Here is a 17,563-nt window from a genome sequence, read left to right on the forward strand (position 1 = left end):
GTGTCCTTCTAGAGGTAAAGCGTAAGCAGTTATACTTACTTTATTGCTTGGAGAGAAAAGCTTGTATTTTCTAGAATCTCAAGTCGAAAGCTTTTGCCTTAGACTTCCAAACTCTACTTATCTGAAGGCCTACAGTTATATTTAGTGAATATAATCAAAACAGCTCTAAATATAAAAACCTGTCTGGTGAGAAGGTGGGACATGATATTTTCTAATTTTCAAGTTTATATACAAGAAATACAATGCTCTATCTATTGCTCAGAATAATATCATTACAATAATATTCTTTAATTCTTATTTTACTTTCCCCAAATATACACTTTTATGGTGGGCCTGGAGGCTACCCCAGTAAGATGGATGATTTCATAGGGGTGTAAGAAGGCCCCTGGACTCACAGATATTTATCCTTGGATCTATGTCTAAGTAGCATTTGCTCTTATGAGGTCTCAGATTTCTCATCTTTATTTGAGAGGGAGAGAGAGAGAGAGAGAGAGAGCGAGCACATGAGCAGGCGGAGCAGAGGGACAGGGAGAGAGAACCTGAAGGAAACTTTGTGCTGAGTGCGGAGCCCAGTGCAGGTTTCCATCTCACGACCCTGAGATGATGACCTGAGCCAAAATCAAGAGTAACTGAATGAGCCACCCAGGCATCCCTCACTTTTTTCTCATCTTTACAATAGAGAAGCTTAAATAAATTTTCTCTGAGTTACATTCTTGTGTGAAAATCCTTAATTTGAAAATGATTTAATAAAGCAATCGAAACTATGGAAATTAGAAACATAGTGAAAAGCGATATTGTGAAGACACGACAAGGTTTTATGAGAGAGTCTTTCCTGAGCTAACATCATTGAAAAACAAAATGCTCAGAAGGACTAATTATGTTCCAAAGAGATGTGGCTGTGCTCCAAAACCAATACAGAGCAGCCCCATCGGGCGAGGGCTTGGGCATCCCTGACGCTTTGCTGCCCTCTCATGTTTCCACACACTCTTGAGTTCTATTTACGTCCCTCAAGGACCAGTGCAGGTGAGTGAGCCTTGCTCTACGTAATACAAGGATTCCTAAAAATGTCCTGTCCTTACAATTTAAAACAATCATAAACGGAATGTTCCAGAGAAGCTGATACACCATCAATGTCTTCCTCTCCTCCACCCTCTGAATTTTCAAATTTGCTTTAAGAACAACAACAACAACAACAATAACAAAGATGCCAGGCATGGATTATGGTCGTAGGAAGTAGCACTTGGGGAGTTACTCATAACCTGCTGACTTCTGGCGTTGGTCTAACTTATCTCCCTGGCTTTCTGCAACAGCATGGAGAGCTAGCTACTCGTATCTCCATTCTTCTGATGAGGGAACAAAGCACATGAGAGAGACACGCTCCGCACCATGGCTCCAAATGCCACACACCCTGTTTTTGTTACATCATAGTAAAGAACAAAACAGCTATTTAGTAAATAAGACTCTTTTGTAAATGTACATTTGGAACCTTTTTTTTTTAATTGTGAAATCATTTCATAACCACCTTTTTACCTATTAGGTATGAAAACAAAAACTGCCAAGTGATTTACAAGCTTTAACTCCAGTGATACAAAATCAAACTTCCCTGGCTTTAAAACATGTCAACTGGAATAACCTCAAAGGGGAAAAGGCTATTCTAAGTTCTTTGGGAGAAAGCTTTAGAAAACGTAGTATGACAGATGTAGACCGTCAAGGTTCTTAAGTCTTCTTTTTGAAAAAAAATCAGTTGATTTGTGGAAACATTAGAGAGTTCATTATGCTCCTTCAAAGAGCTATGACTCCAATGTACGTTCTTGGATTTTGAAAAAGATTCTGAACCATACTTCAATGCCCATGTCACAAAGGCACTGATGTCTGTGGCAATGAGGAGAGGAAGGGGCACAGCACTGGGAGCAATTGGAGGGACCATTTTTGACAGATACCAAGGAAATCTGTCCATTTTGACCAGTTGCGGGGGGGGGGACTCCATATTTTATGCCCCTACAAGCTGTCTTCACTCATTCTTTCCTTCTTTCATCTCTCTGCCCTATTCTTTCCATCACTGCTAGTTCTCCATACAGAGAATAAAAACCAGGGCAAAGCAAAAGAGAAAATGATGCATTGAGTGCCTACTTTGAGAAGCACTGCGCACTAAGAGCATCCACATGTGAACTCATTTAATTTGGCACTGTTACAAATGACGTCATACAAATGACGTATGTTACAAATGACGTCATACAAATGACGTATGTTAACCAATTTATAAATGGGGAAACTGAGGTAGAGAAAGGTACATGGCCTGCCTAGGGCCACGTGGCTATCATGGTAGAGCATGGTTTGAATTCTAGACAGGCAGAGCACCCATGCTGCACAATTCCAGGGATTCGTGTCAGCGATGTTCTATGGGGCGACCCCCCCAGGGGTCCCTGGAGCTGTCACCACAGCAGCCTTTTGGACCACTCACCCAGACTTTGCCATAAGCTACACTTTTCCTCTCGATCCTCAACAAAATATCCAAGAAGGTCAAGTTCACCGTAAAGGGGTGCCCCACTGGCTCTTTGTAACACTCTTCTCCGCCCTTTCCAGGACCACCACACAGGTGTAGCTGGGTTCCAGCAATGGGGTGGGGTGGGGGGTGGACTTGGAAGTAGGACCTGAACAGAGTCAGCTGCTGCGGGAAGTATTTCACTTTTCTGTGTGTCTCAACTCTTACTTCTGTCAAAGTTTACATTTTTAAGGGCCCACTTTTTCAGAATGGGCTCAGAGAGGGGAATCTTTCCCTGCCATTGCTTTCATTCCCTTACCCACCATTCCATTTTTCCACCTTGGTTTGCTAGGTGAGGGCAAGGAAAAAGACTTCCATTTTCTAGTTAATTTCCTGGTGTGCTCTGTGATGAACACGGCTGCACTCAGCAGCTAATGACAGTTAATTAGTTTCCCTTCCTAGATAAGATATTTCTGTAGCCCCATTGTCCCTAGGCCCCAGGTCAGAAGCTTGTGGGTACAAATGAGGCCATGTTAACCTTAATTCCCAGATTTCAGTTCCCTCTGGTATTGTTCCTGGGCCTCAATACTATGTTAACATGTCTGGGAGCTTCTAGAGGGTCTCTCACATGTGTTTAAGACAAAGTCTGTGCTCTTTGAGTGCAATTACTTTCCCTTTAATCACTTCCAGGCATCTGCCAGAGTGGCTGGACAGCTGCCGGACCACTGACCACCCACCACCTCTTGATGGACACAACAATCAATCTCCACTGGTACCTACAGCTGCTCTTCTGGGAGGATGCTCCTGTGGGGCTGGCTCATATGTGACCTCAAGCTACAAAAGCTTTCAGGAACCAAAATAGCACTGCATTCTGCTCAAACCACAATGTCAGAGTCTTGCCTATGGCAAAAATAGCAGGGATGGAAGGATGGCCCCTCCTTATAGAGGTCAGATCTAGGGGCCAGGGCAGGGCTGGGGACGAGCTTCCATGTGGTGTCTCTCACCAGAGTCCCCAGCTGCATGGCCACAAAGGTTGGCCTGCTTGTCCCTCAACATAAAAGGCAAGTGCTCAGAGACAAAGCCATTCACCTCTCCATCCCTATCTCAGTATAGGCTCATCAACATGGAATTTTGCTTTCTGGAAGAAATTTTTTTTTTTTATTGGGTCTGGAAAGAAATTTTTTATTTGAAGAAGTTATTTTGATATATAGGAATTTCTGTTACTGTCCATCTCTCAACCAATGACAAGAAGAAAACTGGTGGGCCAGGCATATGCTATGAAATGACACCTGAAAATCATCATCAATAATATCTTGAAAGATAAGCATGGGGAAGAGAATCAATAATTTAATATCCATTGCATTCAAGAGACATTCAGAAAAGAACTGCATTACCAACTGTTCCAGAATCAACTCTGATGTAGTGGTTATAAAGGAGACCAGATGAAAAGTGCTGACCTGAACAGTGAAGTTAACTTTCAAGCAAAGTGTACTCACTAATAACTTAATAAGGAGCTCTCAGAATATTCTGAGTTGGAGTCCAAGGAAGGCACTTGAATCAAATCAAGTATTGGGCTAATTTGGAGACTATGTTAATTTTCTTCTGGTAATAATTTTAGAAAACATAGGTTTTCTTTTCCAGGCAATTATTTTAATGAATCAATTGGGGTTTCAAGAAATGATTAAATGAGTTCAATTTGGTTTCAGGTTCAGCAAAATGAGATCATTTGTTCTGTTTTTGGTTCAGCTGAGGTCAAGCCTGGTGTTCAAAATAGACTAATAGGATATTTTTTTTTTTTTTTTGCACTTTATGTCCCTCATCCTGCCTTCCCCTTCTCTTCCCCAAACATCTGTTCTTTTGATCTCACTGAACTGTGCTGTGTTGTATAATTACTTCTCCTCTCCCCTCCCAAAGCAAATTTATTCTGAATTCTAAGTCCAAATCAGGACTACTGAAATAGGGTTCCCTCCTACACACAACTGGGATATCATTTAACCAGGAAGGTCCCTTTTATTTATGCTTTCACTTTCATTAAACCCAAGTACCACACATTGATATCATGCTGGTAGCATAAGCCTGGGAACAACACGGTCAACATTTGGAAGGTAACTCTATCTCTTGAAATGCAAATGCCCAGAGCAATATTAAACTCAGTACAAGCACAGACTTAAATGGTTTTTAAAAATGGCACATCAGTAAAGATTTCCCAAGTACGAGCTTAAACGGACAACTTGTGGGCTCAACGAGAGACATGATAATAGAGAGAACAAGGACCAATTTCTTTAAAACTACAGAATTGCAGTATAAAATTGGTCAGTCTTATGTTGAGAGAGAACAAGGACCAATTTCTTTAAAACTACAGAATTGCAGTATAAAATTGGTCAGTCTTATGTTGGAAGACATGTTTTTTTTCCAGACAGAGGAAGAGGAAGCTACTAGATCTTCCTTACCTGTAATGGTGGCTTTGTTGATGGATGGTTGGTTGCACATGGGTGATCTTCTGACAAAGAGAGAAAAGTACAGCAGTAAATATGTGGTGCATATTAATTTGAGGAGCCACGGAGTCATTTCAGATATGTCATTTTAATCTAAAGAATGATTTTTAAGCTAGGACATGCAAATGGAAATTTCTTTCAGACTAGCCAGTTAAGTTCCCAGGCACCTTTTACACTATAGTTCAGATCACATATGTCAAAAATGAAAACAATTATATCTCATAGTGACAGACTTTGGGGCAAATGAAGCTGAAGTGAATGTCACAGGGACATGATAGAGGAGGAAGTTCTTATTGATTGACTACGTTCAACTAAACTGGGGCTTACAGAGCAAACACAGACTTCATGCGTTTGAAAACAGTCAATTGGGGATCCCTGGGTGGCGCAGCGGTTTGGCGCCTGCCTTTGGCCCAGGGCCCGATCCTGGAGACCCAGGATCGAATCCCACGTCGGGCTCCCGGTGCATGGAGCCTGTTTCTCCCTCTGCCTGTGTCTCTGCCTCTCTCTCTCTCTCTCTCTCTCTGTGTGTGTGTGTGTGACTATCATAAATAAATAAAAATTAAAAAAAAAAAAAGAAAAGAAAAACAGTCAATCTACAAGTAGTTTCCCAAATACTGTGGTGAGAAACTCTTATTTTGGGCACAAGTTCTCAGAAGTGAATGACTCCTTGTAAACTGTATTACAATTAGAGAAGCTATTTAAACCCTTTCCTTTCTTTTTCTGCACATTGAGAAACATCTCTGATGCACATTAGAGAGGTATAGTAATGCTTTGTCCAAATAGATGCAATAGAAATACCATACTTTAGAAACACTATACACTAAAGGTACTTGAATAGATTCTATCTTGTATTCTCTAAGTTTTCAGATGTTTCCCAAGTTTCACAAGATGATTATAACTCCCTTGACCTATAAAACCCTGTTATAAAACTAACTTGTATTCTCTACAGAATCCAGAACAATCTATCCGGCATTCGGTCAATGCTTAATAAATTATGTTGAAAAGAATATCATTTATGGAATATAACTTTATAAAGTTGATACTTATAGTTGGAAGCTCTTAAGATACTGCATAGTGATCTTTAACACTTAAGCAACACTTACCAAATACTTACGATCTGTGGGACACTGTGCTAAGTGGGTACTTTAGATGAATCATCTACTTTGATCCCCAAAAGAAACCTTAAGGCAGGTAATCTCATTGTTTGAATTTTACCAGTGAGGAAAACGAAGCTTTGGGAAGGCGAATCACTCATTCAGGGTAAGAGAGCTGAGATTTTTAACTACAACCATTCAGGGCCAGTTCTAGGGCCAGCGATCTGCTACACTGCCTTATTTTGAGGATGTTTTGGGGAAACTGGACTAACAGCCATGCATCTGTGCAAATGCCAGGCCCTTGCAAAGTCCTGTTCACATCTGCTCTCCTGAGATGACAAATCTCCTACTTGGGGACTGCAATCTAGTCCTCTGTAAATTCTCACTGCCTTATTTCCAGTCAGTATCTGCTCTGCCTCACTGCTCTTACGTTTATTGATGTCAGTTTGGGATTGAAGTTTTGCATTTCACTGGAAATGCACCAAAATTCGACTATCAAATTATTTTAGTATTTTTTCTTTTTTAGTAAATGAAATGAGGAACTTTGAAACTTGCTAAATGCTTCATAAAACAGAAAGGTTAATGCTTTAAATTGCTACCCTGAACTAGATCTGATCTCTATATAGTTATCTTGCTGAGAGTTTATTATTTAAATAATTTATATCTTACTGTGGTTCTTGCTCTGTGGAAAATTTAGAAAGCGTTTTATCTGAAAACAGTATCAAATAAATAGTTTTAAACTTTTCTACTGTTTTGGGAAACCAAATTATTAACTTGTTATGTATTATTTTCTCTAAATATCAATCCAACAGCTGGGGAACTTGATATTTCAACAAATAATGACAAGGAGAAAATATTAATCATTTGATCCATGGTTACAGTGATAAATGAATAATGAAGAATGAGCCAGAACCCACTCTGGAACTGGAAATCTCAAAGGCATGAAAGAGCAAGGTGATAGGAACCAATAGTAGGCTAGCAAAGTGAGCTATGCACATTTGAGTACCCACAAGGGCTAGGCTTCACATGCATTCTTCCCGGACAGACTCCTTTCCTGGAGCAAACAAAAAGGGTAGATTGTGCAAGATAGCACATGCCTTCCATGAAATCCATGGGTAAGCTTGGAAATGTTTTAGTGGCACTGTAAGCGTCCAGCTGGGAAAATTCTGATTCCCTCATGGTCATCATGTGACAGGCCGGAGTTAGAACCATTTCACTGTCACTGAACACAGCAGAGTTTAGCCATGTGTAGATTGAATCTTACTATTCTGATATCTGAAGAGGTTGGTTTGATGTGAATCAGTAAAGGAGGAACGAATCTGTATTAACCACAAGAGAGACCACAAAGGCTTTTATTTAGAGTCTATCAGCTAATACTGTTTGGTTAGAGGTCACTGGGCATACAGTAAGTCAAATTTAGGCATCAGCTATGGGTTTCCATCCTCCTCTAGCTACTCTTTTCCACTTTAATCTGCTTTGTCCTTATAAATCAGGTGAAAACTTCTGTCTTGCCAGGAATGGGCTTTACATCATCTCTTTAGAGACAGAAGGCCAGTCTGATGCCTTCATACCTTTCTGGTCAACTGCTTGCCTGCCACAGGTTTAGATGCTGACACCCAAGTGACCATGTCTGAAGGAAGTGTAAGTGCATTATATAGTTTCCTGTTTGCCTTTTAAAGATCTTGACTGAATTTCCTGGATAATATTAGAGACCAAAAACTTTGGGAGTGACACCAGGTAATCTCATGCATCCTGTGGGGCTGAGACTCTCCAAAGAGGAGGAGGCCTTACCTATGAGTTACCAAAAGTTGAAAGCCCCATGGGGCTGTTGAACTCAGTGTGATATTTTATGGCCATGGAGCACAGAAGACATGTTTGGTAATGAACAAACACCTCAAGTATACCCTCAGATTCCACATGCTACGTTATCCTTCACTCTTCCAGCCAACAAGCACATGCAGAGTGGTTTCTCTGTGCTGGGTATTACACCTAGACACCAGGAGTGCACATGGGAACCAGATATAAGCCCTGCTCACTGCACACTGACATCTTAAGGGGCATTCAGACAAGTCGGCAGGCACCTGGAGTAGAGAGCCATCTGTACTAACATAGCAGTTAGGGGCAGGATGCCACCAGACAGGAATGGTAGGGCATACCATTAAGTTTGGGACCGGTGGCCATGTGTGTATGTTGGGTGTTAGTCAGGGAGGATGGCCCCAAATAAATTATATTTAAGCTGCACCCTAAAGTATGAATTACAGTTAGCCCAGTAGATGGAGTGGGGGTGGGGTGGGGAGGAGAAGGTGAGAAACGTTCAGACTGAGGAAACAGGACTGCAAAAATTCATTACCTGGAAAAAAGTGACAAAGGACTGACACTTCTGGGTTTCATTCGAATTATTTGCATCGTGGCATTCATATTGATCTTTTTAGAAACCTTTTCTATCACAGGAAATGCATGGATAATGGCCAAGCTTTTTTTTTTTTATTGTGGAACATGTGAATTTTGGAGGCAAATTACATTACTAGGGGATGGGAAATTCAGATTTTTCATTCTTTTATACATTTAGATAAGTTATAATTCCGAATAAATTTTTAGTCACTGTCCTCTTAATATTGAGTTTAAAAATGTTTTTTTCTAGAAAATTCTTTGGAGTTGAAATTTTAATCACTTGTTATTATTAATAATAGATTGTCAAAATAAGGAATATTTGAATATTTAGTTTTCCACTTAACTGTGAAAAATTGTTTTCCCTTTTGAGATTTTTCGCCTTTATCAGCACTTCCAAATAATAATCAAGTCCCATAGCAGCTTTCCTTCCTTCAAATGCTTTCTCTGTTATCACAGAAATCACAATGTTAATAATTGCCCCATGACGCTCCGGATCTGAGATTCAGTAACAGCAGTAGAATCAAAGACCTTTGGTAAGATATGATGCCTCTCCAACTAATTGTTATCTTAGAATTAAGAGGATGACTTTGGATTGACTTTAAGTCTTGATGAGATTCTTTGTCCATAATTAATTTATGAAGTAAGCCAAAACTATAAAGTTACCCTGAGTGTAAATAATTGGGCATAGGACTGATTATGCCAGAGGATTTCTGACAGATGCAATCACCGTATTTATTTCTCATACTACTTCACTTCTGATATTAGAACCATCACTACAAGGTATTTATAGAAAATTAACAGGACATCTTATGACTTAGTGTAAATGGTTAGACAACATGGCAACGACTCCAAGAAATCTAATATATTGCCCTGAGTTCAATCAACGGAGAAGACACCGTCTAAAAGTTCAGCAAGAAGGAGTGGGGAAAGGATAACTTACTTGCTAGGTGCTCGATCTTGCAAATTAGTTAATGCAGCAAAGTTGTTTCGTACAGTTCGCAGGCTGGCCAAGACCTACAACAAAAAGGGATTCTTTAAGCCACTTGGAGCACGGCCATCTTTCGTGCAATTTAAGATGGTTTGATGATTTAAAAAGTAGTCTGTTAAAGTGAAAACTTGATATTGCTTGTAATCTAGTTTTATATGCCACTAAAAAATCTTCGAGCCCTCAGTGAAGTTTATACGTATCTATTTGAAATCTAGGAGGCCAGACAGCAAAGATTTTCCAGATATTTCTCTTCATTGTTTATGAATATGATGACAGTAGCAGTAGTTTCTACAACATTACTGGATTCCTCAGCCACCAGAACAATATCCCAGGCAGAACACAGAAGGCTGTTGCATTTTATGCAGATTTGACATAGTATAATATAAAATCATAAACTCTTGCTTTAAGGGTTTTAAATATATATATATATTCCCGAGTTCTCTTCAAATATTCATCAAGAATGTCAGACTTTCAAAGTCAGAGATCTAGGTGAATTTTTAATTGTTTTTTCATCTTTGCTACACGGTTTTCTAAGAGAAATTATTTTCTTTATAAAGGTTATCTGAATCATTAATTGTAATATTTTTAGGGATGTATCTTCACATAAAAAGGGACCCCCCTCTCAATGTGCACAGAGCTGGTCCATAGAAGATACTAAAAAAAAAAAGGGTGTTGAATAAATGAATACATAGACACAACATACCAATATGTCCCTCTATCCCTGAAGATCCTTCTTTTTCTAATTCCAGTGCAAAACTAGAAGGTGGCAAAAGGATTGGAAGTAAAACTAGGATAGAAAATTTACAGTGGCTTTACTTGCCTTCCTTTCCACTAGAATGTGCAAGTGTCCCCCAGGGTGGAGCCTGTATTAGGTGCGACTCTAGGTAATCCAGGTGACAGCCAGAATATGAAGTTTCACTAAAACACAAATTTCAAATGTCCTAGTAGGTACTACATAACAGGCCAGGCTGCCTGGCTCTGTAATGTATTCGGTGTGTGAACTTAGACAAGTTATATAATCTCTGTGTGCCTCAGTTTCCTTTTCTACCACCAAGGATAGTGATAGCTGTCTCTGAGGGTTGTTGTGAAGATGATATGAAATGACAGCATAAGTGCCAAGGACAGTGCCTGGCAAACAGAAAAACTCAGCGAACATTAGCCCATTATGGCAACACACCAACAGATTAATGATTTGGCACATGCATGGGGAGTTTACTCAATGCCTATCACTGGTAACAGAGGGGGGAGGAATTTTTATAATTTATAAAAATTTATAATTTTTATAATTTATAAAAATATATAAAGCAAATTTATAATTGCCCCAAGTGTTCCAGAACTCTATCGAGAATGTTTTCATTGGGCACTGACTTAGACTAAAGTCAGTTAAATGTCTTTCTTTTCTTTTCTTTTTTCTTTCTTCTTTCTTTTCTTTCTTTCTTTCTTTCTTTCTTTCTTTCTTTCTTTCTTTCTTTCTTTCTCTTTCTTTGTCTTTTCTTTCTCTTTCTTTGTCTTTCTTTCTCTTTCTTTCTTTCTTTCTTTCTTTCTTTCTTTCTTCTTTCTTCTTTCTTTTTCTTTCTTTCTTCTTTCATAAATGGTTTCCTAAGGCAAAAATGTCTCAGACATTTCTGAAACTGGCATTAATTCTTATAAGTCACTGGGGTGCTGTTTATGCCCTGGGACAGTGACCTACAGCATTATCCCCTGAAGGAGTTAACGGTGCTTCCTGAGGTGCCAACCATGATTAATTCAGTCACTGGAAAAACCTGGCTCATTATCACATATAAACTTACGGCACTGAAAGGTCATGCTGCCTATGACGGTGTATTCAAATAGCCAACTGTTGACATCAGAGCCCGCTGTCTTTCACTAGGCATGAAATCTTGAATGATGCAGAAAATAAGTCTGATAAATGATCCCCTGTCATTAAATCAGGCAGGCCTAATTTGTGCTTTAAGAACTGAAAATCAAATACACTAATACAACATTTTAAATAAGATCATTGCACTACCCCAATGCTCCTTTTTCTAGGCAAAATTTTAACCTCAGAGTTCTGAGGACTTTATTCTAATAAATTATAGTAAGTGCACTGCATTTGACACCTAGGTAAACAGAAATAGTGCTGCAGGTAATTCAATGCTCTACGCGCATTTGAAAGGAAACCTTAGTTCATGAAAGATATACTATAATCGCTTTTCTGTAAAATGGCTTTTGACTGTACTAATAAAGATATGAAATCAGATGATTTTGTTTCAGTTTTTAACTTAAACTTAATGTATGTCTTTTGCACAATCTGTATCTTCACATGGTACAGAATTTAAACAGAACAAAAGGGCAGAATGTAGAATGTATCCCCCTCATTAAAAAAGACAAAAAACAAAATTAATTGTTATTTGTGAGAAGAGGGCAGGGTAGATGAAATCAGGGAGGTATGCCCAGGGGAATTTAAAAAATATTGGTACTTATTTATTTATTTATTTATTTGTACTATTCTAGTTAACTATTTTAGTGTTCTTTATATTTTAGATAGTCACTAGATATATTCTCTTGAATGTATACGAAGTACTCTGGCTGTCTCCTCTGCGGACTTTTAGGTTGTCTCCTAAAGTTTGCTTTTACAAACGCTGCTGTAGTAAGTGTGTAAATCCATCATGCCTTATGTGTGCAAGTATTAGACCACTGTTTCTGTGATAGGACAATTAATACTTTATAAGTTTTATATTAAAGATTATTATATCCTGCACTATGGCACACATATGATCATGGCAGAAACATAAATAAAAGTTCCAGACAGAGGTGTCTGGGGGGCTCAGTTGGTTAAAGACTCTTGCTTTCAGCACAGGTTCTGATCTCAGAGCAGAGGGATCGAGCCCTGTGAGGGGCTCAGCTCAGCACAGAGTAGACTTGGGATCTTTCCTCTGGCTTGAGCATCTGCATCCCCTTTCTCTCAAACAAATAAATAAAAGTAAATCTTAAAAAAAAAAGTTTCAGAGAAATATTATGGAAAGCACTGCCCTAGATTTAGTTGATTGATTCTAGGTGCTACATCACCAATGCACTTGGGGTAGTCTTTAACGCTCCCACTTGTCTTGCACCAGAGTGAGGAATCTGGTACCACACAGGCTGTGGGACAGACCTGGAAACAGTTTTACTCAAGCACTCGAGTCAGGATTCAATCATTCTCTGCTTTTGTTTTAGGACAGTTCTCACTACCCTTGAATTCAACCTTTTAAGCACCTTAGTCAGGGCTCCAATGCTCCTATACTTCTCTCCACTCCTTAATGCTTGTTAACCAAAAAGAACCTTGTGGTTTTCCCTTACATAGCTCAATGGTTAGAAAATTAAGGCCGTTTCTTTTTCTTCGGCCACTCTAAGCAAAAGTGTAATCGGTCAAGGTAAAAAATACGTTTGAAATGATGAGAAATATATGCACTTCAGGAAAGAAATTATGATGGTGCCATGGAACACTTTTGCAGAGATGGATCACGTACTGGCCGAGGAAAAGGATTAAGTGTTATTTACACACACCAATCTCAGCTTTTCTTAAATACTTTTAAACACTTATTAACCAATAGGATTCACTGAAAATAGCAGAAAAATGTGGGCTTCATTAAAAAGTCAAACAACTGAACGTTGTAGATTAGAAGGTATCCTTCAGTCCTAATGATTACTTGGAAATATTTAAAAAGGAGGTTGCTGTAAACAAGCAAAAAAGATGAGGCAACAAGGTTCTCCTTAAAACCCCCTGCTTAAAAAAGTAACGAAGAATTTTGAGGATTGTTTTTCATTCCAAGTACATTTCGTGTCACTAGAGGGCGCTAAAACACAGACCAACGACTGCCTCTGGCGGTGTATGTGTGGGGTGGGGAGTGGTGGTGAAGAATTCCTTGCCTTGGTTTTACTTCCAGAAAACAACAAACAAGACAACCAAACAATAACAACAACAACAAAACCTGCAGTCAAATTATGATTAAGGTCATTTTGATAGAAAACTTTCCAAGTGATGTTTTGGTTAAACCGTATGAAATTGCTCTTCTCGTTTGCCAACAAAGGTTGAGTATTGATGATTTCATACAGTTCAATTTAAAGAGCACTGATTTCTAGAGGATGCTAGCTGTAACTTATTTTAATGAAAGATCAAGGAAAAACTAACAGAAGCAACTGAACCGTGAGGACTAGCCTCTTTCAGAGCCCAGCAGGGAGCGCCCAGTGGCTTCCTCAAGCCTGGGAGGCAGACAGGCCACAAAGTGGCTGCTGCTGGGTGAAATGGGGCAGGGCCCCTTGGGAGCATTAAAAAAATATATTGACAATGTTGTCTTACCAAAGGAATAGTAGTATTCTATAGTGTTAATGATTAGTACTTTTTAAAATATATATATATAAACTTATCCCAGGTGCTGTATTTTGATTAGAGAAATTTGAAATGCCTCATCTGTTCCTACCCTATAGATTTAAATCTGGCAATACCTCGGTCTGAATAAACATGAGGGTTCTCCAGGGATCCAAGAAAATAGTTGGGCATTTTCTGTCTCTTGTTTAGTCAAATATTCCACTTCTTTAAACATTCCATACTTCAAGATGAGAATTCTAACTAACTGGTAGTTTCACAAGGTAGTACCAGATATCTCGGTGGATGTGGCAGAGGCAACTGATTACAAAGCAGAGTTTCCTTCATTTCATCAGTGTTGTGACTTGTTGGTATTCTTAGTCCCCCTAAAGAACTCTGGCCAAACTGTCACTATACTTTCAGGAGGAAAGGGCCAATTGTGGAGTGGCATGACATGGCATGGCATTAGGATTCCTTTTAACACCTAGCTTTTGTGCCTAAGGAAATTCCCACATCAGAAGATTTCAATAAAAACATAGAATATGTCAAAATGGAACTAAATCACATCTATAAAGATGTCATTTTTTGAGGACCAAAAGGATTCTGACCTTAGAGAGGAAGCATAAGAAATTAGAAGCGGCAAACAGTTTAGGTTAAGTATTAGCAAGAATTTCTTACTCTGACAATGCTGTAGATACAAGGACTCAACCTGAAGCAGTGTTCTAGGACCCTTTCTGAAGATTACAACTATCCCAGATGGGTGGGGGTTCAGCCCTGTGATCAAATTGGATGTCTTTCTAAATTCTCTTATAACAAGATTTTGTTCTCTTAGCTTCACAGGAAACCATGACTGGGGGAAAAAACAAAACAAAACAAGAAGAGATCCTTTCATATATTAGAAAGGCACTCAGGCATAAAGAAATAAATTCTCAAGTGGAGGCAGATGAGGTGGCTTTGGGAGACTTCTGACCACTTTAGATAGTGTGAGGCCAGTTATTAAGAATCATGGGAAAGAAAATACACACAGAAAAAAAAAAAACCTAGGGGGATATAAAATAAAATGTCAATATTAGTTATTTGGGGATTTGGAACTATGGGAAATTTTCATTTTCTTCCTTTTCCTTATATTTCTTTTCTATACTTTTTATGGAAAAAAATTCTATTTTGAAAGCAATGTCTTTTTTAAAAAATATTTTATTTATTAATTTTAGAGAAAATGGGAGTTGGGGGAGGGGGAGAGGGAGAGAGATCCTCAAGCAGACTCCCCACTGAGCACAGAGCCTGACAGGGAATGGGCCTCATTCTCATGACTCTGAGATTATGACCGGAGCTGAAATCAAGAGTCAGACACTTCACTGACTAAGCCAGCCAGGCACTCTCAAAAGCAGTGTGTCTTTTTAACCAGAATAATTTAGTGTGAAATTCTAAACTCCAAAGCATGCTGGAGAGGAAGGGGATGATTTTTCAGCCTATTTGAACAATGTCCTGTGTGACGTGTCTAACATCAAGTCTCCTGTCCATTTATTTGCAAAAGCAACTATGGTATATTAAGCCAAATAACGTTGGTATCACTTCAAGTGATATAAACATTTCTTATTTTAAGCATTATATATAATATTTAGTATTCAATTGTGAATAGCATATCTTATATTAAAAATTTGAGGAGAAAAAAAATTTGAGGAGTTATTGGTTAAGTCAACAAAATATGCCAGCAGTGTTCAACAGGGCTTAAGAGAAGGTCGTAGACAAATTGTTACTAGAGTAGGCCTTCTTTTTTACCTGCTTTCCCAAAGATGACCCATCGGTGGTGAAATTGCTCAGGATTTAACAGGCTTTTTATTTTTTTGATTCTAATATAGCTTTCCATATCATATACCCAAGTAAAGGCCATTTGTGCAAAATACAAAGTACTTAAAAAAAAATCTGCAGCCCCCTGGGACAATGACCACCTTTCATAAGGTGTTATGAGTTATTAAGCTAATCATAAGCAAATTCTTCTAAACACATTTTAGGATTATTTTTAGGCATCAGATATGCCTACATATTACACAGAGTTGGTTATATTCAAATCCTAATTTCAAATGAATAATTATACATATTTATTTTAATAGTTTACTAACATACACTAAATGATTTTTTACATATGTGCATATTTCTCAGTGTACTAAAATTCTGTTAGTTTTGTTGCAATTTATAAGTTTACTACAGAATATGTCTAATAATATAAAAGGCTAGATTTCCTAGGAATTTAAAGACCATTGATGGCAAAGACCAAATCAAATTTATTAATCTATTTATTGGAGAAAAGAAATCTATTTATCAAATAAAAATATTAATTATTATTTTAAAAATACTACTTGAAGTATCAGACAGATTTTTTCATTTTTTACTATATGTTTTATATATATATATATTCTTCTTTTTTCCTTATAACAGTATCTAGAGATTTTACTTAGAAGCAAGAATAACTACCTCAATAAACTGTATAGTTAGAATGATTGTTTCTATGCTTGGTGGTGGTTGTGTATGTTATCTTTCCTGATTTTAACTGTTCACCCAGCTCTCAGCTCTTAGAAAAGTACTAAGTATTATTGTAAATTGTAAATAGTACTAGTACTATTGAGTACTTATGGGTACTCAATAGTAATCAACTAAAAATCCCCAAGTTTGTATGATCTTGTTACCTGAAAATATGATTAAAACTTTGAAGAGCTGTAAATGTTTTTGAACATAGAAATATAGGTACTAGAAAGAATTTATGATTTCCAGCAAAACCTAAAGCAAACAAAACCTTAACTTCTAAAAGATATGGTGGTCATATTCTATTTCTAATTGCTTGCAGGAATGAAAGAAATCACTCTAATATGATGTGTTATTTATGGATTCATTAAATTTTTGGTCTAAATTATAGGAATCACAAAATTTCAGGAAATTTGAAAAGGGGAAGAATCATCATCCTCAACACTCAAACACTGCCATTATGTGTCTTTAAACACTCAACGTTTAAAAAGTCTTTAAAAAAACTCTGTTATAACATTTTAGAGATGAAAGAAAGAGCACTTACTAATTACAACACTTAAAATTCATTTTGTTTTCTAGAAATTGTGCTGAGCATTTTACAAGCTTGGTATTATTTTACTGTCTTATAAACCTCATCAAGTGGGTTGTCTTGGAACTGTTATTTAGCAGAGGAGTAAACCAGGCTTGGAAAAGTTCAGTGACTTGCCCAAGGCCATTCACTGAGCAAGAGGAAGAGATGGGGTTTGAACTGGGGTCTACCTTTATCCAGGCAAGTCCTCCAGTTGAAAAAAAAAAAGCAGGAGAGAACCTAAATGAGTTCTCTCTCTCTATATATAATATAGTATATATATTATATATATCAATTAAGGAAATATGGTCCCATTTAAGTATGTCACTTAGGTGATTTGTAATCTGAAGCAGAGACATTCTTTGGGTCTATGGGCTTAGAGGAACCAGTCCAATACGATTAAAGTCACATTCTCTAGCATTGTCTTTGAATTACTTAAATGAACCACATAATTTTTAATTGTATTTGCACCTGCCTTAGAATGAAGTTAAGAACCAGAACTAATCCCCCAAGTTAAATGTGCACGTCTGTGAGAAACCTGCCCACTCACCAAACTGTGCTTACCTGAGCAAATGGGGTCACAATCAAGTCATCTCCATGTCTGAAAGAGAAACCAAATCCCATGTTAGAGATTATAACCTGTGATCACTTCTGATCACTATTCAACAGTAAATTGCACTTTGATGAATTTCCATAAAGCG

At 38.0% G+C, this 17,563-nt stretch overlaps 1 protein-coding gene across 33 annotated transcripts in view; it reads right to left on the reverse strand.

The window, feature by feature from the left end:
- Positions 1-17,563, reverse strand: part of PDE4D (phosphodiesterase 4D) — a 1,438,885-nt gene that overhangs the window by 190,108 nt on the left and 1,231,214 nt on the right. For all 33 annotated transcript variants that reach the window (XM_049097700.1, XM_025448312.3, XM_025448311.3 and 30 more), the window contains 3 exons: positions 17,427-17,463; positions 9,403-9,476; positions 4,933-4,982 (listed from right to left, as the gene is read on the reverse strand). In XM_049097700.1, coding sequence (XP_048953657.1) covers positions 4,933-4,982; positions 9,403-9,476; positions 17,427-17,463 — 161 coding nt within the window. The remainder of the gene's footprint in view (positions 1-4,932; positions 4,983-9,402; positions 9,477-17,426; positions 17,464-17,563) is intronic.

The sequence above is a fragment of the Canis lupus genome, chromosome 2, assembly GCF_003254725.2.
Source record: "Canis lupus dingo isolate Sandy chromosome 2, ASM325472v2, whole genome shotgun sequence".
Taxonomy (NCBI): Eukaryota; Metazoa; Chordata; class Mammalia; order Carnivora; family Canidae; genus Canis; species Canis lupus.